The sequence below is a fragment of the Erythrolamprus reginae genome, chromosome 4, assembly GCF_031021105.1.
Source record: "Erythrolamprus reginae isolate rEryReg1 chromosome 4, rEryReg1.hap1, whole genome shotgun sequence".
NCBI classification, from domain to species: Eukaryota; Metazoa; Chordata; class Lepidosauria; order Squamata; family Dipsadidae; genus Erythrolamprus; species Erythrolamprus reginae.
In genome coordinates this window covers 81,862,751-81,890,552 of record NC_091953.1, presented here as the reverse complement: position 1 = coordinate 81,890,552, position 27,802 = coordinate 81,862,751, and the positions used below count along the sequence as shown (strand labels likewise).

General features: G+C 39.5%; 1 protein-coding gene across 1 annotated transcript in view; it reads left to right on the top strand.

The window, feature by feature from the left end:
* Positions 1-27,802, top strand: part of NHS (NHS actin remodeling regulator) — a 307,993-nt gene that overhangs the window by 239,885 nt on the left and 40,306 nt on the right. The window contains exon 2 of the mRNA XM_070750742.1: positions 25,257-25,409. Coding sequence (XP_070606843.1) covers positions 25,257-25,409 — 153 coding nt within the window. The remainder of the gene's footprint in view (positions 1-25,256; positions 25,410-27,802) is intronic.

Sequence of the window (27,802 nt, the reverse complement as noted above, 5' to 3'; positions counted from 1 at the left end):
TGATTTTAGTTCGATGTAAATTGAACTAAAATTAATTTAGATCGATTTTAGTTCGATATCATGAAGATCAGGACTTCAGTGCTCTGAGTAGAACACAATAAATAGATTTGGTAGATTCAAATTATTATTATTTTATTTATTTATTTATTTATTGATTGATTGATTGGTTGATTGATTGATTGATTGATTGATTGATTGATTGGATTTGTATGCCGCCCGTCTCCGTAATGTTGCTTCTGAAGCATTCTGATTAGAAAATGTTTTACTGTCAAAATCCTTCTAGCCTGAGGTTGATATCTAGGATTGATTGTCTAATTCTTTTTGAAATCTATTTTATTGCCACCTCTAAACCTATAATTCAGATTTAAATATTACAGCCCTAAATGGCCATTGGAAAAACTATTGATTTAATTATGCTGGTCTTTGTTGTTACTGACATATTGTTGTCCATCATCATCATCACCGCCATCATCATCTTCTCTGTGATAGATATTGCTTTCTTCTTATTTATTTATTTCTCTCTTATTTATTTCTCCCATTTGGATTAGAGAAACTTTAAGTTTAAGTTTAAGTTTAAGTTTAACTGTAAGTTAATTAGATATACAAGTAGACATCAGTTTTGTCTTGATGTTTAATAATATTTATAATAATTATAATAATCATCACATTTTTATTTTTATAAGTTTTTGTATGTCTTCTTTCTTTTTTCTACATTTAGTTAACAAAGTCAAATCTCATCCTACTCATACTTCATCCTTCAGGTTTAATCCCAGCTATAAAGTTTTATAGTCATGCTATTCTTAAATTTAGTGCACAATTAAACCAATGTGAGGACAGTATCTGTCTTATTTCATTTCCTATTCTGAATCACTTTATTTCACTACCTACGGTATGTCTTATTCATTGTAAATTTCTGCAGAACAATAGTCCGACATTCTCTTATCCATAATATATTTTACATTCTGGCATCATCCGTTTGACCAAAAGGTGTTTAGCCTGTGAAGCAAAGTAAATCACCTCTTGCTGTTGTTTTGCAATTAGCAGGGTAAGTAACACCTCCCATGTCTATCTGCTTCTTTTAGAATCTAGAGGGCTTTTATTTTCCTGGCATGGCTTTTGAAAAGACACTGTACAGTTTCACTGGTGCTCCTTGCTTTCACTACAGTAACAGCCCATTATTTATGTTCATCATCATCTATTGCCATCTAGTGGATATTAAGTAGGTAGTGCAGAATAAAACCAGTCATTTAAATAGTAGTAGTAATTTTCATTGACAGTTACTAAAATAATGCAAAGTTAGTCACATTACATGGGTCCTCTAAAAGGATTTAATAGATCACTGACTTATTCTGTTTCACTTTTTCCAAGATGCATACATGCTGGTTGTAGGGTATATCAATTTTTCAAACTTTAAAAGCCGCTATAAAAATCTATGCCACCAAATAAAGATGGAATGCACCAATTACCACATCAATCAAGAAGAAAACCTTCTGCGCATAAAATCCACACGCACCTTCTATAACTTTGTAAACAACCAACTCAAAGACTCGAGATCCTTCCCACTCCTAAAAGTACCAAATGGTAAAGAATTTAATGATGAAGCCGTTAAAGCCAACCTCTTTAACATATTCTTTGGCTTAGTCTTTGTAAACAGCAATGGCTCATGCCCAATATTTCCTAGTCATACCACAAATAACTACAACCATCTAATAACACAAATCAATTTTATAGAAGATAATGTTGGCTTTATGCAACCTAAAACCATCCCTATCTATTGGGCCCAATGGACTATGTGCATACTTCTTTAAAAAGCTGTCCTCATCCATAGCTGAACTCTAAGCATAATTTTTGAAAAATCCTTCAGGATGTCGGAAAGAGAATCTTACCGGCAGAGGGCTCAGCCTGTTAAAACTGAGGTAAGGCTTTCCGGAAGTCGATGGAATTAAAGCACAAGCATTCATTATAAAAATGAAACAAACTTTTTATTATAAAAGTAGAAAAAAATAAGTTTAGCCGGAGAGGCTTAAATACACGTCTTACATCTTTGTTATAAGAGAGGCAAGATGTCTACTAGAGCTTCTCTTCCTGCGTGAGGGAGGAAGTGAGCAAAGCAGTGTTACATCATAGAGAGGGAGGAGCTACATTAACAAACAGAGTTAACCATTTAACTACAAGATGTTTCTTAATGTCTTCAGAGGCTGTCAATCCACAGCGTGACACAGGACTGGGTAAGATTCTTACCCAAAGTATAGTCACTAACTACAGCCATCCCTATTTTCAAAAAAGGAGATCCAAGTAATGTTGAAAATTACAGACCAATCATAAACAAATCCATTAACCCCCACCTAGAAAACAACAATCGACTTTCTAACAAACAATTTTATTTCAGAAAAAAAAATCCTGTTATCTGCAACTCTTACACTGCAAAAACATATGGACTACACATCTTGATCAGGGTAAAACAATAGACATAATTTACATGGAATTCTGTCTTTGTTTTTGACTTTTGACAAGTCTTTGACTCAGTGGTACACAACAAACTTCTTCTGTAGTTCAAATCCTATGGCATCTCAGGGGACCTGAGAATCTCAGGTTCCCTTCACGATTGGATAATTGCATTCTTGTCAAACAGACAACAAATGGTTAAAATAGGCAGTGCCCTATCAAATATTGCACCTGTCAACAATGGTGTTCCTCAAGACAGTGTTCTAGGACCAACACTATTCCTACTTTACATAAACAACCTCTGTGATCATATTACAAGCAACTGTGTCCACTTTGCTGATGATGTTAAATTATTTAATACCATTGATAATACTGCTACCCATCAAAAAAACACTGACCATGTATCAGAATGGTCAAACAACTGGCAACTTCAAATCTCAAAAAGAAAAGCAAAAAGAATCAGAACACAAAAAATAAACTTGGTGGACACGAGCTTATAGATGACCCTTACTCTGTCAAGGACCTTGGAGTACTCATATCTAATGACTTAAGTGCCAGAGCCCACTGTAACAACCTTGCCAAAAAGACACTAAGAGTTATTAATCTAATCCTGTGTAGCTTCTTCTCTGGCAATATTAATCTACTGGCCAGAGCATACAAAACATTTGCTGGACCAATTCTTGAATACAGCTCACCTTTCTGGAACCCACACTCCATATCAGATATCAATACAATTGAGAGAGTCCAAAAATACTTCACAAGAAGAGTTCTCCACTCCTCTACTCAGAACAGAACACCTTATTCCACCAGGCTTGAAATTTTTTGGCTTAGATAGCCTAGAACTTTGCCACCTTTGATCTGACCTAAATGTAGTTCACAAAATCATTTACCACAATATCCTACCTGTCAATGATTTTTTCAGCTTCAACCACAACAATACATGAGCATACAATCGATTCAAACTTAAAGTAAACCGCTCCAAACTCGACTGCAGGAAATACGACTTCAGCAACAGTGATCAATGCCTGGAATGCACTACCTGACTCTTCCCCAAACCCCCAAAACCTTAACCTTAGAATATCCACAGTCGACCTCACCCCATTCCTAAGAGGTCTGTAAGGGGCGTGCATAAGTGCACCATTGTGCCTACCGTCCTTATTCTATTATCCTATGTCTTCTTTTATTATTACTTTCTACTTTTGTTATACTTAAGAACATAAGAACTTAAGAAGAGACATGCTGAATCAGGCCAAAGCCGATCGAGTCCAGCATTCTGTGTCACACTGTGGCCCACCAATTGTCCATGGGGATTTTGAGCAGAAGGAGAAGGCAAGACCCTCCCTTTCCCCTGACCCACAAGAAATGGTACTCAAGGGAATCCTGCCTGCCTCAACCAACATAGAGGCGGCACATGGACACCCATTTCAATAACCACCGATACACTTGGCATCCATTAATCTGTCTAATCCCGCCTTGAAGCTATCAAGGCTGACAGCTGTCATGACCTTTTCTGGAAGTGAATTCCATAAACCAATGACCCTCTGAGTGAAGAAATATTTCCCTTGATTTGTCCTCACTTTCTTACCTATGAACTTTAGGGAGTGCCCCCTTGTCCTAGTATTGTGTAATTTTTCTCTATCCACCTTTTCTATCCCATGCATGATTTTATACACTTTGATCAAGTCACCCCTTAAATGCCGTCTTTCAAGGCTGAAGAGACCAAGGCGTTTCTACCTGATATCATAAGGGAGGTACTCCATTTCTTTGATTATTCTTGTTGCCCTTTTTTGCATCTTTTCCAGTTCCATTATATCCTTCTTGAGGTGCGGTGACCAGAACTGTACACAGTACTCCAAGTGTGGTTTCACCATCGATTTGTACAGAGGCAATACAATACTTACCAACTTATTTTTGATTCCCTTCCTAATCATGACAAGCATGGAATTTGCTTTTTTTACTGCTGCTGCACACTGGATTGACATCTTCATTGAGCTGTCCACCAAAATTGGGGTTCTTTGCCCCGATGTGCATAACTTTGCATTTGTTTAGGTTAAAATGCATTTGCCATTTTGTTGCCCACTCACTCAATTTCGAGAGATCCTTCTGGAGCTCCCAACAATCAGTTTCAGTTTTTACTACCCAGAACAATTTAGTGTCATCAGCAAACTTTGCTACCTCACTATTTACTGCTACATCCAGATCATTAATGAATAAATTAAAAAGTAAAGGTCCCAAAACTGAACCTTGGGGTATACCACTTCTCAATTCTTTCTATCCAAAGAATTGTCCATTTATTGCCACCCTTTGCTTCCTACAATTTAGCCAGTTACCAACCCAGGACAAGACCTGTCCTCTAATTCCGTGGCTGAAGAGCTTTTTTAGGAGCCTTTGGTGATGGACTTTGTCAAAAGCCTTTTGAAGGTCAAGATATACAATATCAACTGGGTCCCCTTTATCTATGTGTTTATTTACACCCTCAAAGAATTCTAAGAAGTTAGTAAGACATGATTTGCCTTTGCAGAAACCATGTTGATTTTCTTTCAGCAATGCCTGTTTTTCTATGTGCCCAGTAATTTTATCTTTAATAATGGTTTTCATCATTTTACCTGGAACTGAGGTTAAACTAACTGGTCTATAGTTTTCTGGATCACCTCTGGATCCTTTCTTGAAGATCGGGGTTACATTGGCCTCCATCCAATCCTCAGGTACAGTGCCTGATCTTAGAGAAAGATTATATATTTTAGCTAGAAGTTCAGCAATTTCACACTTGAGTTCCTTGAGAACTCTAGGGTGGATGCCATCTGCACCCGGCGATTTGTTGACATTTAGTTTAGAGAGGCATGCAAGAACATCTTCCTTGTTTCTCTCTATCTGGTTTAATTCTTCTAATTCCCTCCCTGGGAAAACTAATTCAGTGGCAGGCAAATGCTCTCTATCCTCCTCAGTGAAAATGGAGGCAAAAAAGTCATTTAGTCTCTCAGCAATCTCCTTGCCTTCTCTGATTATGCCCTTCTTATACTTATACAAACAACAATCCTATACTTGCTCGATAAATAAATAATTAAATAAACAATTAAATAAATAAATAAATATCATGTAGCTGACTTCCATTATGCAGCTGAGTCTTCTAAATTAATTGGATTTTTAGATATATTTGCTATGCTCTTTTGATATATTGTGAGCTGCCCCAAGTCCTCGGAGAGGGGTGGCATACAAATCCAATAAATTAATAAATAAATAATAACGGATGTTTAGCGCTGCCTGCTGTCCACAACAGGGATAGGTAATTCTCCATACAAGGTCCATCATTACCCAAGGAGAAGATATGCAGGTACGGATGAGAGGGGAGAAGGGGTGGCCATGGTCACAAACAAGCTGGTTAGCTATTTAGTAGGCCTTGCTTTATGGCTGGTCTGCCTTGCTACTGAGCCCAAACTGAATTACTTTCAGAGAATTAGAAATAGCATCATTTTTATATGTGTTTTTTGAAATGTTGGAGAATGAAACATTAAGGGGTTGGTCTTGTGGAACATTATTTGTTGTGGTTTATTTTCTGCCCTTCCCAGTAATGACCTGCTCTGCATGCACAGTACAAAAAAGTAACCTCTCTACATGCTCAGAAACAAAAAACAAGACAGAGTGGCTGTGGGTTTTGCCTACCAAGGACATGTCCATCCATTACCCTTGGGTGGGAGTCTTTGCCCCCCAGAGAAGGTCTGCAACTTGGGATCTTCTTCGATCCACAGCTGAGCTTAGAAGAACATCTTTTGGCTGTGGCAAGGGGGGCATTCATACAGGTGTGCCGGGTGCACAAGTTGTGGCCCTATTTGGACAGGAAGTCACTTCTCAACGTCACTCATGCCCTTATCACCTCGAGGTTCGATTACTGCAATTCTCTCTACATGGGGCTGCCTTTGAAGAGTGTTCGGAGACTACAAATCATGCAAAATGCAGCTGCACGAGCTATTGTGGTGCTTCCAAGATCTGCCCACATCTCAACATCACGCCATGAGCTGCATTGGTTGCCGATTAGTCTCCGGGAACAATTTAAAGTGCTGGTTATGATCTACAAAACCCTACATGGCTTAGGAACAGACTACCTACGGGACCGTCTTCTGCCTCATGGATCCCAGCGGCCAGTTAGGTCCCATAGAGTCGGTCTTTTCCAAGTCCCATTGGTAGACAATGTCGTCTGGTGGGACCCCTCTCTGTGGTGGCCCTTTGGAACAAACTCCCTCTGGAGATATGTCCCACCACCTCCCTCCTGGTCTTTCATAAATTTTGAAGACCTATCTCTGCCAGCAAGCATGGGGGCAGATGTTCGAAGTGATTGGATTTGATGAATGTGGACAATTGTGTTACGATAGATGAGGCTTTTTTAAAAAATGTTCTTCGTTTTTGTAGTATTTTTAGTAATTAGATTTCTATACATTATATTATATTGTATTGTAAATTTTTTTTTGCTGTACGCCATAGATGGCATAAAAGTCAAATATATAAATATACAGTGGTACCTCGGTTATGCCTTGGTTAGCATACTTTTCGGATAACAACCAAAAAGTTCGGCAAAAATTTGCTTCAGATACCGAACAAAAATTTGGATACCGAACAGAAATTTTTGGTTATTATTTGAAATGTTACACCCATTGACCCTCACTCCCGCCCCCTTTCCTTACCTCTTTACCCCTTAACCCCCCCCATTGTCCCTCACCCCCCTCCTCTCCTTACCTCTTTACCTCTTGCCTCTCTGCCATCGTCCCCTCGCCAGGGGAGCAGCAAAGCGTCACTTCTGATATGATGAGGCAGGCGCTGAGTCTGCTGGTCCCGGTGGCGGCTTCTCTTTGAGGAAACTGGCGGCAGCGGCAGCTTCTTTTCGGGACTGCTGTGGCGGTGAAGGCCTGGGGGCCTGGGCATGGAGATGATGTCCCTGGCGCTGCTGTTCTTCGAAAGGAAGCTGCTGGAGCCACTCTACTGCTGCCGCTACCAGCAGCTGGTGGGCGGTGGCACCTCCGGCAGCTTCCTTTTGAGGAACAGCAGCGCCAGGGACATCATGTCTATGCCCAGGCCCCCAGGCCCCCACCCCTGCCACTATCCCCTAAAAGAAGCCGCTGCTACAACCGGTGTCCTCAAAAAGAAGCTGCCACTGGGACCAGCAAACTCAGCACCTGCCTCGTCATAGCCGAAGCGACGCTTTGCTGTTCCCCTGGTGAGGGGACGAAGGCAGAGAGGGAAGAGGTAAAGAGGTAAGGAGAGGGGGGAGTGAGAGACAAAGGGGGGGATAAGGGGTAAAGAGGTAAGAAGAGGGGGGCAGGAGTGAGGGACAATGGGTGTGGGGGGGGGAGAGAAAAAAATCCTCAATTTTCAATTTTCCCCATAGGAAATAAAGGCTGGGAACCAATAAAATCCATTTCCATTATTTCCTATGGGGAAAATTGTTTCGGATAACAGCCATTTCGGTTAACAACCAACGTTCCAGAACGGATTGTGGTTGTTAACCGAGGTACCACTGTATATAGCTCAGGGCCATGGCAGGCCTGTGTTGCTGCGGGTTCCAGCAATTGTTCTATAGAACTCATCCAAATTGGGAGGAATCCACCTCTGGTCCTAATCTTCAAGAAAATGCCAGCAGTTTTATGTCAGTCCTGAGTCTTTGTGTAAAACTGCAGGGATTATGATTTCTACGTCACAAATTCAGTGCACGACTCCACCGCAATAGCTTCCATTCAGAACTCCCCCCCCCCTACTGGTTTTGAATTGGAAGCATATTCTGACAATGTAATATTCCAAGAAGGAAGGTGGAATAGGACAGGGGGGATGGGGTGGATTGCAGTTTTAATGCAAAAGGGCACCAGTACTCTTATGGGGCTCTTTAATTTGGGAAAGATGACACTTCCCCTCAAGAAAAAGATCGTTTCCTTTTCCTCTCTAACAATAAAGTTGGATGACTCTATAAGGTTGAACACATAATGAGGTTAAAATAATTAGGGCTCTGTGGATATCCTGGGACCTTTCGACAGTGCAGTTTTAGCAGAAGTGCTGCAGTAGGCTGAGAAGAAAAGCATCTCTGATGCAGTACTGATCAGCCCTTGCATGGCCAAGAGGTGAAAGCTGGAACTTGGATGATCCCATTTTATTGGTCAGCTTGGAATGATCAGAGTAGCAGCTTCAGCTTTTTTAGCAACTGAATGAGATGAAGACTAAGAAAGAGAGTGAGATGATTAGCCTTGACATCATTTTTAATTAATTCCTTATACAGCGGGGAAGTGAAGTTAAAAGGAAAAGCTGCAATCTCTGGGTGACTCTAAGAATTGAATGGAGAATTTAAATGACCAGGAGTTTCTCCCAACGGTAATAAATTTTATTTCCTATATAGAACACTCCTTGCATAATCCTTTATTTATTCTGATTAAAACAAATACCATACCATGTTTTCTTTCTTAAAAGCAATATTTGATGGTGTTGCTTGGGGAATTTTCAAAATGTTTTGCATTGCATTTTAAGTTTTATCTTAATGGAATGCAGAAGCTGCAGGAGCAGGTTGCTGTTTTCTGTCTGATTCTCTCATTGCCTGCAAGAGTTTAGTATGCAGCATTTCTGCTTGCTGGCAAGGTGTGGAGCTACAGAAGCTGCTAGCCACTAAGAGATATTTGACACATGGCTGTACTTTTCAAATGACAGAAACAAGGGAAGAGAAGAGCAACTGCAGTTGAAAATCCATCACAAATTTATTTAACAGTATTTACTTACTGTTTTGCATTTTTTTTAAAAGAAGATACACCTCCTTCTGCAAAACATAAAGTGTTATCAATAAAATAAGTAAAAAACATTTTCCTGATTTCTAATGTTTTGCAAGATGAACGGTAAAAATCTGTTATTAATTCTATACTCATTCTTTATTTCTGATTCAGTTACCTTTCTCTCTCCCCCAACTGCAACAACCTTCATTTGACTAAAAAGCATCACATGTGGAACTTTTTGGCCATCCTATGCTCGCAAGGTATTTCCTATGTTTGCTTCCCCCAACACTCCATCCCCACCCCCAACTAATATCAATTTTGGAATTTTTCCTAAGATCATTATAAACATACCCTACAGAAAGGAATGATTGCACCAAGATGGTGGGCATTTACTAGATAATTTTAATATTTCTGTTATTTTTGCTGATTGTTCATCATGAGCCTTATTTTTTTTACATGATATAAGCAGCACAAAAACTGTAAAATATGGATAGAGCTAGTAGAAATCATATCTTTCCCTCTTTCTGAAGGATATTGGGACCATGGGACCTAGGGTTGTGAATGAGTGAGGAATGAGGATATGTATGGGTTTTTTTACGGGCGCAATGTATTTTATACTGTTTTTGTATTTATTGCTCTTGTTTGTTTTATATTGTTAGTTATTCCCATGACCGTAAGCCACCCAGAGTCCTATTGGAGTGGGCAGCAGATAAATCCAAATAAATAAATAAATATTCCCCCTTGCTTCTTGCTCTGCAAAAACAGAGCTGGTTGATGGAATATTATATGACAGCATATGATAGCATTTAGGATGACAGCAACAAGTAAGAAGTTAAGCTAGGGAAGGTCTCCCCAACAAAGAGAGGCAATGAAAATCAGTGGAAAGAAAGAAATATGTGACTACTCTAACTGAGAGACCTCTTCCTTTCCTGTTCACAAAATTTCAAGAAAGACTGCAAAATCCATTGCAATCAGTGAATCTGCTTGGGACGCGGGTTGGCTTTTCAGTGATTGCAAAAATGGCTATAGAAAATTCTTCTGTCTGCTTTTTGGTGCATTGGAAGACAGAATGGGTGCCATCTAATTGTTCTCCTATCTTCAATTGCCCTGGAAAGATAAGAAGAATTATTTTTAAGTTGTCAGTTCACTTAAATTTAGTTGCAGGTTCTAAAAACCATTCCATCTAGCTATATGCTTACTCATACTTGTTGTCTGTATTAGAAAGAATGAAGGAGGAAGGGAAATTGGAATGTGTGTTGGTTAAATGACAAGGAAACTCAATGGTTTCTGGAAATCTCTTACCCTTATAATATAATGTAATGTAATATTCTTTTTCTTTCTTGCATAAGATGATCTAGATTAAATATATTTTAATTTCCTTGGAATTGGTATATATTTATTTTATAATTGACAAGTGGCATACATAAATTTAAGGTAATATAATGCCCAACATGACCATAGAACTATTAATGTAGATATAGAATCCTTAATGTAGATATGATAAATATGAAATCCGTCTTCCTCAACAAAATGACCTGCAGATATGTTAGGGTACAAACTTCTAGAATCACCAATGAATGGTCATTTGCCTGGGAATTCTGCAAAGTTTAGTTCCAATACATCTGGAAAGCAATAGGCTTTGGAAGGATTCATTAATAAGTAGTTACTTTGCAACCATAACACTGTTCTGGGGCCGGTGCAGAGGTGGGTTCCTTCCAGTTTGGACTGGTTTTATGGAACTGGCAGCCTGGATTGTTGGAACCAGCAGCAACCCAGACCTGCCCCGCCACCGAACTAACAGTAGTTTCAGGACCCCGGTTTAGACAATAGGCATAGAGGGTGTATGGAAGGTCCCATTTACTAGGATATTGCTATTTCTTGCTAGTCTATTGAATTGAATTGAATTGAATTGGAAGTGAACCAACATGTTTCCTTATTTCCAGGATGAATCTTTCCTTGTTCAGTTTCCATCCATTATTTCTTGTCTGGCCTTCAGGTGCTTTGGAAAATAGCTTGACCCCCCACTTCCCAATGGCAGCACCTCAAATATTAGAACACTTCTATCATCTCTCCTGAACCTTCTATTCATTAGACTAGCCATGCCCAGTTCCTGTAACCATTTTTAAAAATGTTTTAGTCTCCAATCCTCTAACTATATTGGTTGCTCTTCTCTGTGCTTTTTCTAGAGTTTCAATTGCTTTTTTGATTCATATTTAATTGGTTGTCCAGAAAGATTCCAAGATCTTTCTCACTGTTACTGCTATTAAGCCTGGTTTCACCCATTCCACATATGAACTTTTGAATTTTGTTGCCTAAGGGTAAGACTACTTTTCTCCACCTTAAATTTCATTTTGTTAGATAAGGTCCAGTGTTCAAGTCTGTCAAAATCCAGATGGATCTTGAGCTTGTCATCTAAGGCTGGGGTAGGCAAAGTTGGCTCTTCTATGACATGTGGACTTCAACTTCCAGAATTCTTGAGCTGGTATGATTGGCTCAAAAATTCTGGGAATTGAAGTCCACAAGTCATAGAAGAGCCAACTTTTCCTACCCCTGATCTAAGGTGTTGGATATTCATGCCAGCTTAGTATCATCTACAAATTTGCTAAGTCACCCTTTTATTCCTTCATCTAGATCGTTTATGAAGATATTGAAGAGTACTGAGCCTAAGGCAGAACCTTGTGGTACCCCATTTCTTACTTCCTTCCATCTAGATATATTAAGGACTACTCATTGAATATGGTTTGTCAACTAGTTATGAATCCATCTGATGGTGATACTATCTATCCCACTTTTTTCTAGCTTACCAAGAAGTAAGTTGTGTTTTGTAGGTGTTGTTGAACTCCTCCCAACCATGGCCAATGATCAGGGACTATAGAGCAAAATCTGAAGGGTCCTGGATTCCCTAATTCTTGTTTACATTATCATTGAAGTGAGGAGATGAGATGCTATAGAACTAATAGGAGATGAGATGTTTTAGAATATGACTCATGGACACATTGGTGACAATAAAATCTTAGCAAGGTTTTTCTTTCCTTACTTTTGGCATGGTATGAGCTTTTAGCCTTTACCTTTAAATTAGGATTCTAATTATGTTTTGATAAAGATTTGGTGATCCATTGAAGATGAAGTGTTAAGGGTTGCTTGGATACCAATGACTCTTAACTAAGAGAATGAGGAAGTGTTTGCATGGGGAATACTAACCAGTGAGGTTATCCAACTTTACTCAAGCTTTTCTAGTAATGTTTATAGCTCAGGCAATGGTTTATGTCTTACTTTGCTATTATTCCAATAGGATGATAAACAGTAAAAAAGGTCTTTTATAAATAAAAGGGTGACATGTTATTCAGGGAGAAACAGTTCTCCTGTCTTGGGAATATAATAAATGAGGAAAAGACTGAGAAAGTATTCAGTGAAGTGTCTTTGTGTTTTCCCTTGTGTGGGTTTACTGTATAATCCTGTATCTATCTCCATCTTCAATGTAAAGGATGAATTTTTGTCAAAACAATCTGCAGCCTGTACTTAGCAAGCCTGCTAATGAAACTAAAAACCTGGGGGGGGGGCGTTAGGAAAATATAGCAGAGCAATAACCCTCTATTAAAATATTTGTTCCATTAGGATGTTCTCTGAATTGATTCTAAAAACGAGTATTGAACCTTAATCCAGGGGTATAGAAAATGCAGCCATAACATTTGCTTTGTGGCTTCCAAAGATTCCCATGGCCGGTCAAAATATTGGTCCTTTTTCACTTGAAGGGGAACCTAGAAAAGTTTAGATAGACAGTAGTACCTTAACAATTCAGTGATATCCACTGTTGTCCCCCTAAATATATTCTAGAAATGTATGATGCAAATCCTGGCTCCTTAACTATACCACACTGGCTGTCATCTATGTATTTATGTTATCTATTTTGGACAGTCTTTTTCAACCTTTGTGTTGAAAAAAGAAGTGCCCCTTATAAACTTTTTAATTGAAGGTCAGCTGTGTTGAATAAAGTACGAGTTCAGAGTAAGAGAACATAGAAGAAATGGAGAGAAAATGTCAAGCAATTTTCTCTTTCAAGGAAATCAATATGAAAAAAATAGAGGACTTTTCAAATGAATGTCACCCAATTTTTATTCTAACCAATTTAAAATAATTTAAAAATTCATTTTTTAATACAGAGTGGGGAAGATAGTAAAATAACTAGCAATTGGATCTTCCTTTCTCCCTCCCTCCGTTCCTTCCTCTTTCTCATATGTGTACAACAGTGATTCCTAAAGTGGGATGACTTAGAGGCACTAAGAGGCAATGGGGGTGGCATTTAGAGATGAGCAAGAAAAGTTTTGGGCACCCATCATAGAAAATTTGGGTACCCTTCACAGTAGCGTTCACACCATTAGCATTCAGGTAGCGTATTATAGCGCGCACTTCGTACTTGGAGGGAAACAGAATGAGGACGCTCATCTCAAACCTTCACCACAATGCAAGTCGATCATCTAATGACCACTGGCACTGCTTGTTCTCTTCCACTGGCTTCCCACTACACAACAGTAATACCAACTTCTCCCACAAACATTCCCTACGAGAGTTAGGTGCATTGTAACCTTACGTTCCAGATAATCCTTGTAAATATAGGTAAGTAGGTAGATGATAGATAGATAGATAGGTAGATAGGTAGATAGGCAGGCAGGCAGAATAGAACCTATTATAATATAAGGAATTGAGCTGTCACTATATAGAGACCGTGGGAATAAGTTATTTAAAAACTCTCCATCTGAATATTCACAGTACTGCAAAATAATTCGCTTTGTTTGCTATAGAGTTTAATTATCCTAGTAAGATGCAACACTTAAAAGCTAGTCGGTAAATTAGGTAAGTCCTGGATATGCTGTGGAATAGTTAAAAATGATTGGGTTGTCCTATTCCAGATCTTTACAGCTGATTCTGCCCAAGAAATTTAGTTGGCAATAACTGAGCAATCTGTTAATTTATCAAGGATGCTAAAAAGCATGTGGATCACTAATTGGGTACTGCTCTTTTGTTCTCAATAGCAAGTGCGTCAGATGCAAAAGTTGGGACAACAGAGATGGGTATCATGCTTCCTGAGTAACCCATGCTGAAATTTTGAGCACTTCAGTAACATGTAACTCCAATTAAAGCAATTTAAAAATACATAATACTGGCAATACTTGATTTGCAACAGTTTGTTTAGTGACTATTCAAAGTTCCACTAAAAATATCCTCTATGTTCGTTTTCACTTATGAGCTTTGCTGCATTCTCATGGTTATGTGATCAAAATTTGGGTGGTTGGCAACTGATTTATATTTATGAGAGTTGCTCTGTCTGGAGGTGAGGTGATCCCCTTTTGCAACTTTCTGACAAGCAAAGTCAATGGGGGAGCCAAATTCACTTAACAATTATGTTAATAACTTGTCAAGTGCAATGATTAACTTAACAACTGAGGTTGTAAAATGGGGCAAAACTCACTTAACAAGTGCTCACACTGGTAGCAATATAAATTTTGGGCTTGATTGTGGTTGTAAGTTGAATACTACCTGTATAATCCCAGCGACCGATTAGGTCCCACAGAGTGGGCCTTCTCCGGGTCCCGTCAACTAAACAATGTCGGTTGGCGGGCCCCAGGGGGAGAGCCTTCTCTGTGGCGGCCCCGACCCTCTGGAACCAACTCCCCCCGGAGATTAGAACTGCCCCTACTCTCCTTGCCTTTCGTAAGCTCCTTAAGACCCACCTGTGTCGTCAGGCATGGGGGAACTGAGACATCTCCCCCGGGCATATACAATTTATGAATGGTATGTGTGTATGTATGTGTGTTTAGAAAATGGGGTTTTTAAAATGTTTTTAGTAGAAATTTAGATTTGTTATAAATTGTTTTTCACTTTGTTGTGAGCCGTCCCGAGTCTGCGGAGAGGGGCGGCATACAAATCTAAATAAATAAATAAATAAATAAATATTCACTGTTGTCAAATCTTCTAACTGTGTCCTCTGAACAGAGACTAAAACTTGTGGAAACTTAATGCAGTTGAACCCTTGCCATGTGCAATGGATCAAGTGTTTCAGTGATAAATCTTATGATTTTAAACATTCATCAACTAGGTAGAAATCATAATACAAGTCAACAAGTGTTTAGTTTTAAACAATGAATCTATAAATGTCTAGAGTAGTTCAGCAATTTTGCAAAGAAGGGATTAGAATAAAGGTGCATAAGTTTATAATTAAATAAAGGGTGTGCATAAGCGCACTATTGTGCCTACCGTCCCTATCCTACAGTCCTATTATCCTTTTTATCACTACTTTATACTTTGTTATGTTAATACAAACTATAATTCTCTACTTGTTTTGACAAATAAAATAAATAAAAAATAAAATAAATAAGTTCGTTAAGCAAGAAAATATTCAGATTTATAAATGAGTTTCCTAATTTGTCTATCTTACTGCAAGAATAGATTTTTAGGGATACGATTGCCTCGTTATTTACCAACAACCCTATAAAACTGAAGTGAGTTCTGACACTACAGAGACCTTGCTGAAATTCTTCAGAATCTCAGGTTTGGGAAACCTATTGTTCTTCTGCTCCTTGTTTGTGCCAGCATTTCTATTTGATCTCTCAGCGGTTGTCATGAGTAAGCCAGCATCTAAGAAAAGTGGCTTTCAGTTACACTGAGTGATCAAAGTCTCTTCCCAGAGCAGTGTGAGGTTTTTTTGGCTCTCTTATATAATAAAACCAAAACCTGCCATTTAAAATGACAGCCTCAAATTCCTTCTAGAAAAAGAAAGGATGGGAAAGTTGAAAGTATAGGTGAATTTGAGTTCATTTACTCTAGCTTTTTATGGGTGGGGGGAGCATGAAGTAGTGCAGTTTTTCCACACGCAAGCCTAAAAATCTTTGGCAGGCTTCAGCAGCCCTGGGTATTATGCTGGAGCTCTTTTACACAATTTTCCTGTTTTGCTTACTAAGCCACTTTGCTAGACAGATTTGCTTCTGCATGTATCATGAAGGCTCATAAAGTGAATAGCGCAGCACATGCATTATTGATTATTTCACATGTGTATTAATAGATAAGCCTGTAGCAGTACTGCACTTTGTGTCTTGTCCTGATACATTAGAATCAATGGGTAACAGAGGCTTATTCTTAGAGAAATGCTGCATGTGTATGATTTTAAAATGTATGAGAATTCAGGTGTACATGGCATACATATTGTACATAGTAAACAGTAGTGGGTTCTAAAACCCATTGCTACCAGTTCGTGTGCATTCTTGCGTGTGATGCTTCTGCACATGCACAGAAAGTGCCCCAGATAAGTGTGCAGACCCTCCCACCACCAGCGCTACTGGTTCACATAATTGGGCTGAACCAGGAGCAACCCACCGCTGATAGTAAAATATAAAACAAGTAAAGTAATTAGAAGTCAATGTGGGTTTGTTAAAAACAGATCATGCCAAACCAATCTTATTTCATTCTTCAACATAGAGACTAAATTAGTAGACCAGCGAAATACTGAGGACATAATATACTTAGACTTCAGCAAGGCATTCTATAACTGGCCCAACTTACTTCTTGGTAAACTAGAAAAAAGTGGGATAGATGGCATCACCATCAGATGGATTTGTAAGTGGCTGAAAAAACCATACTCAATGAGTATTCCTTAATGGTAAAATATCTACATGGAGGGAAGTAAACTGTGGAGTACCACAACGTTCCTTCTTAGACCCACTACTCTTCAATATTTTCATAAATATTTAGATGAGGAAATGGAAGGGGAACTTACCAAATTTGCAGATGATACTAAGCTGGCATGAATAGCCAACACCCATGCATTAGCAAAATAGCCCAAGATCTCTGTTTTTTGTTTACTAGTATCTAGTATAAGACAAAATGATGTACTCAACTTAAATATCAGTTTGGTATAGTGGTTAAGGTGCTGGCATAGAAACCAGGAGTCTGTGAGTTTCAGTTCAGCCTTAGACTTGAAGGTCAACTGGGTGACTAGGACCAGTCATTCTCTTTCAGTCCAGCCCATGTCACAATGTTATCGTTGTGGAGAAAAAAGGAGGAAGGAGATTATGGGTGTTCACTGCATTGAGTTATCTATAAAGTTTATTACTTGTAATAAAGGCAGGTTAAATAAATAAATGGATGGATGGATGGATGGATGGATGGATGGATGGATGGATGGATGGATGGATGGATGGATGGATGGATGGATCTGGGAGATCAACAACCAGTTTGCGATAGATATTATTAAAACTTTAAAAAGAAATTACATATTTCCCTGAGATTATACAATGAATTCCTGGCTGTAAAATTGTCCAATGAGTTGGTTCATAGTAGATAGTTTCCTACCTTGTGTCCTTCCATGTCTGTCAGTGTATATGAAAGAAAGGAAAAGAGAAAGAAAAAGTTAAATGATAATGACCTTTCAGCCCATTGCTTCCTGGTAGCTTCTCTGCCAAACTTTAGGCTCCCTTAGGTGATTGAGTGGTGGGTTGTGAGCAGGCTAAAAACCAGCAAGCCCTGATGGAATGGGTGGGAGACATAAGTGGGTGGGAGGGTTGCATCATCCCTGAAGTCAATCATAAGGGTAAACAACCCTGGAAGCAACATAGCTGCCATAACTTTGAAATTGAAAAGCAACTGGTAGTAAGATTGATACCTATATCCATCTACTACTTAAATACTTTTTATGTATACAGTGGTACTTCTACTTATGAACTTAATTCGTTCTGTGACCAGGTTTGTAAGTAGAAAAGTTTGTAAGAGGAAGCCATTTTCCCGATTGGAATCAATGCAAAAGCAAATAATGTGTGCAAGCCCATCTCAAAAGTCACCCCTTTTGCCTTGCGCCACTGGGAATTGCCGCCTCCAGACTTCCGTTGTCAGCCGAAGTGCCCATTCTTTTTCTGCTGGGATTCTCCTGAGCCTCCCCTCCCTGGGAAACCCCGCCTCCGGACTTCTGTTGCCACCCAAAGCACCTGTTCTTGCACTGCTGGGATTCCCCTGAGCCCCCCCTCACTTCAGCTCCTGTTGCCCCCCTCACTTCAGCTCCCGTCCCCCCTCACTTCAGCTTCCGTTGCCAGACAAAGTGCCCATTCTTTTGCTGCTGGGATTCCCCTGAACGTCCCCTCACTGGGAATCCCTGCCTCCGGACTTCTGTTGCCACCCAAAGCACCCGTTCTTGCACTGCTGGGATTCCCCTGAGCCCCCTCTCACTGGGATTCAAAGCAGCGCCAGCAAAAATGAAGGGAATCCCAGAAAGGGGAGCCTCAGGGGAATTCCCAGCAGCACAGGAATGGGCGCTTTGGGTGGCAACGGAAGTCCAAAGGCAGGGATTCCTAGTGAAGGGAGGCGCAGGGGAATCCCAGCAGCACAAGGACAGGTGCTTTGGCTGGCAACGGAAGTCCGGAGGTGGGGCATCCCAGTGGCGGAGATTCAGGTTCGTAAAGTGAAAATAAATTTCCAAATTCATGCTGATGCAAATGTAGGTTATATTTTTCCATTCCGATTTTTATATCATATTTCTCTTTATTCGTCTTTAAACCAAATAGAAATTCTTACTCTCACCATAACATTTTAATACAATTATTTATTAACTCCTATATCAACTTCTATACTCTTTTACATAAAAATATATTTACTATACCTTACATATACACCCCCTATCATATTACTATACCATGTCGTATCACCTGAAAACGTCTGCGTCACACGCAGATTTACCCCCCACCCACACACTATTCCTTACCCCATTCTTCTCTTACTTAAATCTCAATTTTCTCTAATTATTTCAGTTGATTATTAAAACATCCTCTGTCCTTAATTATACTCTTATTTTCTGGTCTCCTTTTTTGATAAATCACTCTTATTTACTTTTTACTAACTAATATATATATATGTACATATGCACTTGAATCCAAATGCTACGAATTATATATAGAACACCAAGATATATACGGTAATGACAAGGACAACTTATATGTACATAGTTTAAGAAATAGAATATCGAGATATACATTTTTATGTATTACTATGCAACAATTTTACTATTCTCCTACAACCTTTTGATTCTGTACCCTCCCCTTTTGTTCATATTCCCTTCTTTTTTATTAATTTAATAAATAAATTTTATATTTAAAAAAAAGAAAGAAAATGGTTCAGAGGTAGAGGCAAAAAAATCTTAAACACTAGGTTCGTATCTCGAAAAGTTCATCAGTAGAGGCGTTTGTAAGTAGAGGTACCACTGTAGCTACGTTTTATTGAGAGTCTTAACAACAATAATAAGAACCAGTACAAACTAAAGTAGAATAAAAAAGGAGAAATAAAACAGGACAAATAAAAGAAATGCAAAACAAAATGAAACAAAAGCTAAGAGAAAGGTAAAAAAGAAAAACTGGCATAGTAAATAATATATACTGCTCAAAAAAAGAAAGGGAACACTCAGATAGTACATCCTAGATCTGAATGAATGAAATATTTTCATTGAATACTTTGTTCTGTACAAAATTGAATGTGCACAACAGCATGTGAAATTGATTGTCAATCAGCGTTGCTTCCTAAGTGGACAGTTTGATTTCACAGAAGTTTGATTTACTTGGATTTATATTGTGTTGTTTAAGTGTTCCCTTTATTTATTTATTTTGAGCAGTGTATAAAAAGTATAAAAAGATATAAAGAAGTGGATTCTGATCTTTGCAGCAGCTCTAAATACAATTACATTTTAACCTCTCTTTCTAAGCTCACATCATGTTTCTCTTCTTTCTAGCCTATTCTTCCTGATCAAATTTATTTATTTATTAGATTTGTATGCCGCCCCTCTCCGGAGACTATAAGGGGTTTTTACTTGAGTTTTATTGACACTGATGGGAAACAGTCATCCATGATTTCAAATAGGAATTGTTCTCAGCCCCTTTAGAAGACCATATGAGTTAAATCTAAAACTCTCTATGTGCAAAACAGGTTCTCCAGTTCAGTTTCTGTCCATCAGTCTATTTTTCTATGGCTATGGATTCAATTTCTTTTCCTCATCTTGCAATTTATCCTCATTCAACTTTAAAAGTTGTTGGTTTTACTTTTTTTAATTAGTAGTATTTAGTGACTGGATTTTTTTAACAAAACCTTCACCAATGCTCCTAATTAAGAAATAGGTATGTACATTACAGTTTTGAAGTACTTGGGTTTGGCCATCTTGCATAAATGGGTGCATGCGTCCTGCCAAGATCTAACCATATGTTATTTTTAAAACATGCCATACTGTTTATTTTACATTAACCCATCTGTATTGAATCATGGGAGTGTTAGGGAATTGGAAACAATAACAAGCCAATGGCTGGCAGTTTTCTAAGCCATTTTAAAGAGTCTTTAACAACACTGACATTTATGCAATATGCCAAATTTCCTCCATATAATCAAAATGTAATATTCATCTATTAAATGATGTTGAGATATTTTATGTTTTGTAGTTCTCTCATATCATATGTCAATTATGTTTTATAGAATATTGTGTTTTATTTTTTGTATAGTTGTGTCTTTTAATCCTGTGTAATGTCCAGAGTTATTTTCAACTTGGGCAGCCTGACATACAAATAAGCAATTGGTGCATGATAATTTGATTTACACTTATATAACCACACAGTTATATCTGTATGACTTTGAGCATTTTCTATCCTAAATTCCTGTCCTAAGTCATGGAGATGGAGATCATTAAGCAAGTCCATCTCATTTAACCTTTGGCAAATTTAATGGACAGGTTCCATTATGATTATAAGTCAAGGGCTACTTGTAGATAATTTGGTTCTTTTTGACGATCCCAAGAAACTATCTTCAAATCTTCCAGGTACCAACGAATCATTCCAATTCTCTAATATAACCACCTGTCTCTTTATATATTGTTTAGAACACTTCATTGAGATTCTTTAATCTTAGCTAGTGTTATTGTCACACCTTTCACCCAAAATGCTCCCTGTTTCCCTTAAGCCACTCCGAGTCCTAGGAGAGGGGCGGCATACAAATCAAATCAAATCAAATCAATAAATGAACAAACAAATTAAAAAATATGTATTTCTGATTCCATATTTAGCTTCACCTGGGCCTATTTTATAAATTTGTATTAAGATGGGAACTGAATAAAATGATATTATTGGGGATAATTTAATGTTAGGGAAACTTATTCCAACTACACACTTAAATCAGAGGTTGTATATTACTGAATTGCCAGCTAATTAGCTGGCACTCTGTCCTTCTCCCCATTTCCTTTGCATAACTTTTCTTTCTTTCTATATGATCGTGATATTAAGAATTATATGTACCTTTGTTATGTCTTGTTTTTTGTTGTGTTCTTAAAGTATATACTTAATAAATATTATTTTTTTAAAAAAAATTAAAAAATGTTAGGGATCTTAAACGTCCTGATTGCTTAACCAATAGTCTTTCTACTTGGCTGTTTCGTGCATTTGTATAAATGTCTAATGTGATGTTGGTAATTAGGGCTTCTCTGAAACATATTAATTAGTGTATCAATTTATGTTGCTTGGCATTCATGTGTCTTATATATGGTAAATATCTACATGAAACCGCTGGGTGAGATCATCCAAGGGCATGGGGTGAGGTATCATCAGTACGCTGATGATACCCAGCTTTACATCTCCACCCCATGTCCAGTCAACGAAGCAGTGGAAGTGATGTGCCGGTGTCTGGAGGCTGTTGGGGCCTGGATGGGTGTCAACAGACTCAAGCTCAACCCGGATAAGACAGAGTGGCTGTGGGTTTTGCCTCCCAAGGACAATCCCATCTGTCCGTCCATTACCCTGGGGGGGGGAATCATTGACCCCCTCGGAGAGGGTCCGCAACTTTGGCGTCCTCCTCGATCCACAGCTCACATTAGAGAACCATCTTTCAGCTGTGGCGAGGGGGGCGTTTGCCCAGGTTCGCCTGGTGCACCAGTTGCGGCCCTATCTGGACCGGGACTCATTGCTCACAGTCACTCATGCCCTCATCACCTCGAGGTTCGACTACTGTAATGCTCTCTACATGGGGCTACCTTTGAAAAGTGTTCGGAAACTTCAGATCGTGCAGAATGCAGCTGCGAGAGCGGTCATGGGCTTACCTAGGTATGCCCATGTTTCACCATCACTCCGCAGTCTGCATTGGCTGCCGATCAATTTCCGGTCACAATTCAAAGTGTTGGTTATGACCTTTAAAGCCCTTCATGGCACTGGACCAGAATATCTCCGAGACCGCCTTCTGCCGCACGAATCCCAGCGACCGATTAGGTAGAGTGGGCCTTCTCCGGGTCCCGTCAACTAAACAATGTCGGTTGGCGGGGCCCAGGGGAAGAGCCTTCTCTGTGGTGGCCCCAACTCTCTGGAACCAACTCCCCCCGGAGATTAGAACTGCCCCTACTCTCCCTGCCTTCCGTAAACTCCTTAAAATCCACCTTTGCCATCAGGCATGGGGGAACTAAAACACCTCCCCCGGGCATGTACAATTTATGCATGGTATGTTTGTGTGTGTGTGTGTTAGTATATTGGGGTTCTTTTTAAATTTTTTAAATATTTAAATTTATTTGGATTTGTTACGATTTGTTGTGTCTTGTTGTGAGCCGCCCCGAGTCTGCGGAGAGGGGCGGCATACAAATCTAAATAATAAAATAAAATAAATAAATAAAATAAATATATATATGGAAATATTTTGGCCATCTACAACATTCACCCATTATAGAATATGCATGAGATAGCATGCTTGTATCAGTTTCCAATTGGAAATCTGATTTACAAATTCCAATCATATTTTTTTTCATATTTTATTTAGATTTTCTTTGGAGTTTGTCTAAATTCAATCACAAAACCAATTATCCTAATCTAACCTATACCTCCCATTCAACCAGTGGTGGTGTTCAGCCAGTTTGCATTAACTGGGAGCGGAAATTTGGACTGGTTCGCTGAACCGGCAAATACCACCTTCAGTTGGCCCTTCCCACCCAAGTTACCCAGTCGCATGTCGCCTCACCCAGTTGCTGCTTGGCCTGCCCACCTGCTCACTGCTTGCCCATTTGACCTGCCCACCTCACTCTGCCCTATATACTGTATGTTGCCTTTGCTACACGGCCCAGCTAATTGCCTCACCTCGCCTCCATGCTTCGCCTGCTAGGCTCACCAAAGGTAAATATGCTGCCCACTCACCATTTGCCTCGGGTTGGGGCCCAGGGACACACCATTCCCCAAGGCCCTGGACTCACTCACCATTTGCCTTGTCCAGGTTAGGGAACATGCCATTCTCTGGCTCTGGCCTTGCCCCAGAGTCGCTGCCTGCTTGCCATTTGCCTTGGCTGGGTCAGGGAACATGCCATTCCCTGGCTTCAGCCTTGCGCCAGAAACTCCGCTCACTTACTTTTCGCTTTGGCTGGGTTTCCAGCCTTGCCCTTGGGCTGCTGCTCACATACTGCCTGCTCGCCCTCTGCCTCGCTCACCTTCACCTGCACCTTGGTGGGGGTCCCTGGCAAGGCCTGGCCGGTGAGCCTCCAGCTGCCAGTAGTTTTCGGTTGCCTCCTGAGCAGCTTCACTGTGATGCCATCTCTCTGGCATAGCAGACCATTCTCCTGGCCAGGTCCGGCCATGAACAGCACGGGCAGTCAAAGGTGTGCGTGTGCATGGCTGACGTGAAGAACAGGGTGGTGATGGGACTTCTTCAGGCCTTTTTATCAGCCTGTACTCTTCAGTGCAAGAAGACTGCACAGTTGCCAGCTCTTTTTTGGCGCAAGAAGCCTCCAGCTGCTACTGTCAGCTGAGTTTTGGCTGGCAAAGAGGCTTCTCGTGCTGAAAAAGAGGTGGTGGCTGCAGGCTTCTTGTGCCCAAAACTACTGAAAACTACAGGTTGAACAAGAGTCCTGAAGTCCCATCGTCACCTTGTTTTTCTCAGTGGCTGTTCATACATACTTCATTGTCTGCAGGTGCGCATGCACGGCCACATGCCATTGCCAGACCCAACCAGGAGAATGGCCTGCTGCACTGGAGGGGCAGCATCGCAGTGGAGCGTCTCAAAAGGCAGCTGGACTGTGGTGTCCCGTTAAGGTACTTCAACGTGGGTGGGAGTGGGGACCATAAAGGGACAGGGCGCAGGAGCTGCCTTGTCAGTTCTGTAGGTGTGGCTTGGTGGGTGTGGCCAACTCAATGTCACTCACAGCAAGGTGACACCCCATCAAATAATACCTAGCAAGCCACACCCACAGAACTGGTAGTAGGAAAATTTGAATCCCACCACTGCACTAAACCCACATTTTGCATTAATTTGTTCCAGTTGTCATGATGCATGTACATCCCCTTGTTCTGCCAATGTAGCCAGCTCCAAATGCTCAGAGTTCCACAATTTCTGCAACATTGTGTTTATTGATTAGCAACATTGTGTTTATTGATTAATAAATTCCGCCTTTGCTAGACCTTGTATGCCCTAGTTTTGTATTCTGATAATGGAATGGCATTAACAATAGTGCTTATTCATGAAGATGTAACTCCATACTATCTCTAAAAAGAATCATGAAAATAATACAATTATGGAAGAATATGATGAAGAACCATGAATGAATAAGATCACTGGTAAATGGTAGAAATATATTCTAGGAAACCTTTTCAGTTTACAAAAAGCAAAATATATTTAACTGGTGAAATAATGAATTGAAAATAAAATTGGGTGATTTATCAGATTCATAATATTAAATTATAGCAGTGCATACTTAAGTAATAACCAAAGATATTGAATATATGTTATGTTTTGCTTAGTTTCTCCTTCTGTTATATTCATAGCTTATTTAAGCTGAGTTTCTTTAAAATTCAAATTTGTAAAACACACACACACACACACACATTTTTCTTTTTATGACCATATAATATCTTTTATGGGAATAGAGTTGGAGCAACTGAATGGAGCTTAGCATTTACTGTCCGCCGGGTGCCTTTCCTGGTGCCTAAGCAGAATTTGCAGCATATATTTTTCTCTTTGCACCCTGATAGAGAAATATCTGTCACTGTCTAGGACTGGGCCATTGCTGGAGATCTATTTACGTATCCTTTTCATTTGTTTCTACAGCTGTGTCAAACCTGGATGCAGAAAGCAAACTGAATGTGTATTACCATGCTCCTTGGCATCAGGAGAGAAACATTTTCCTTCCTTCTACCAGACCAGCATGTGTAGAGGAGCTGCATCGCCATGCCAAACAGAATTTGAGAGCCTTGAGGAAAGGTAATTTTTATTTCTGTATAATTTACAAACATGCAAATATAGGTAGTCCTTGACTTACAACCATTCATTTAGAAACCATTTGAAGTTAAAAGTGGCACTGAAAAAAAGTGATTTAATTCTGGTCATCAAACCTATGACTATCACAACATTTCCACAATCACATGGTCAAAATTTGGGTGCTTGGCAACCGACACATATTTACAATGGTTGCAGCAACTCAGAATCTAGAGATCATTATTCATGACCTTTCCAGCTGGCTTCCAGAAAGCAAAGCCAATTAGGGGAAGATAGATTTGTTTAATAACAACATGATTCAATTAGCAATTGCACTTAAAAACCATTGGCAAAAAATTCATAAAATCAGGCATGACTTACTTAGCAACTGCTTTGGTTAGTAAAATAAATTCTGGTCCCAATTGTGGTTGTGAGTTGTAGACTACCTGTTTAGGTTCCCGAGTAATAAATGAAATACAGTGATCCCTCGGTTAGCGCGGGGGTTACGTTCCAAGACCTCCCGCGCTAACCGATTTCCGCGTTATACTGGATGCGGAAGTAAAAACACCATCTGCGCATGCGTGCCCTTTGTTCCATGGCCGCACATGCGCAGAAGGTGGAGCGACGCAAGTTCGGAGGCTGGCAATGCAATGGTGATTTTTCCGGGCTCCTCACCGCTACCCACAGGGCAGCGCTGGCGGCAATGGCAATGGCAACCCTCCCTCCTTCCCTCCTTCCCTTCTCTCCCTCCCTCCTTCCCTCCTTCCTTCCTCTCACCGGCTTTCTTGGGGCAGCACTGGTGGCAATGGCAATGGCAACCCTCCCTCCTTCCCTTCTCTCCCTCCCTCCTTCCTTCCCTCCTTCCCTTTTGCGTTTGCAACGATTGGTCGAGATTTTGGCCAATCAGCAATCAGTATGACGTCATCGGGCGGGAAAAACCGTGGTGTAGGGAAAAAAACGCGGACTTATTTTTTAATTAATATTTTTTGAAAAACCGCGTTGCAGCGTTTCGCGCTAATCGAGAACGCGCAAATCGAGGGATCACTGTAACTGCATTTCTTGTAATGGCATGTTAATCCAGCTGTTCTTCATTAGTAAGTGCACAGGTCCAACAAGGCCAATGTAGGTATGAATAAATATTGAACATTTTATTATTATTTAATTCTGGGAAGGCTGCAAAATATAGGTGAAGGCCAGTTTAGGTTTTTAATTTTCTTCTCCTCTCATTCTTACATTAAAATCCATTTCCAGATAGTTTCTCTTTTGCTACCAAGATCTTTCTTATACCTATATGAATCATTGTTTTTCTGCCTTAAAACATACTTTTAAAACAGTAATACAGAGCACATAGTGCATCATTTCTCAAGAATGTAAAATTTGAAAACAAGTTGTCTTTATTATTATTTTTAATTGGTTCAGTCCATAAAGGTATACATTAATTCTGCAGGAACTTTAATGAACTGGTTAGGAAAAAGAAAATACTGTCATTAATTTCAGTCAACAATTCAATCAAATTAGAGAAAAGCCATCCACACAAAATTCATCTGTAGCAAATCAAGCCTTTACATCAAACTAGCTCTTGGGAGTTTTATGAACACAATGTTGCTGAAGGAAAAATCCATTGTGTATAAAATAATTTAAGTTTTATTTTAAGAATATCAGTATTTGCTGTCTGTAGTTTCTGTCTGTAACAAGATTAGGATTTCCTGTTTTTCCTTATCTTGTGACTGTCATTTTGGGATCTGTTTTTAACAAGATAAATGTTTGCTGATTAACAAGATAAATGTTTGCTGTTTACCCAATAAACCATATAAGGTGCTATTCATCTCCGGGAGAGGGAGGCAGGATGTGGACCATATTTGGGCAAGGAATTCTGTGTACCCCTATGATAAGTTGAGGAATTCTATGTACCTTTGTGATTTGTAAATCCTATATAACCTGCTCTTTAGCTTCTGTACAAGTGTCTCTTCCCTTGGGAAGAGTACCCGCTTTGCAAACCGGTTTTGGTATACCCCGAGAGAATAAACATTTCTGTTCTCTTTGTCCAAACGTCTCGTGTGAACTTTTTCATAAAATTTCAGCGCACACTGCTATCTTAGAACAGTATAATACTGTAGTTTGCCATTGTTTTAGTTCATTGTTTTCTCAGTTTCCCAATCTTTTCTACATCTTGATATTTCCTGGCAGTCTTTCCTCCCAGCATTCATCAGGCCTAAACTCTTGTTTAACATTTTGCAAGATATGCTTGCTTACTTGTTGCCATCTGCTAAAGCAATAAATTAAGATAAGTCCCCCCTCATTAAGTATACATATACCTGTGGATTTAGATTTTATTCTGATTAATAGGAAGAGTTGATAGGTTCCACTTTTGAATTCTTAAAGAATTATATCATCCTTAG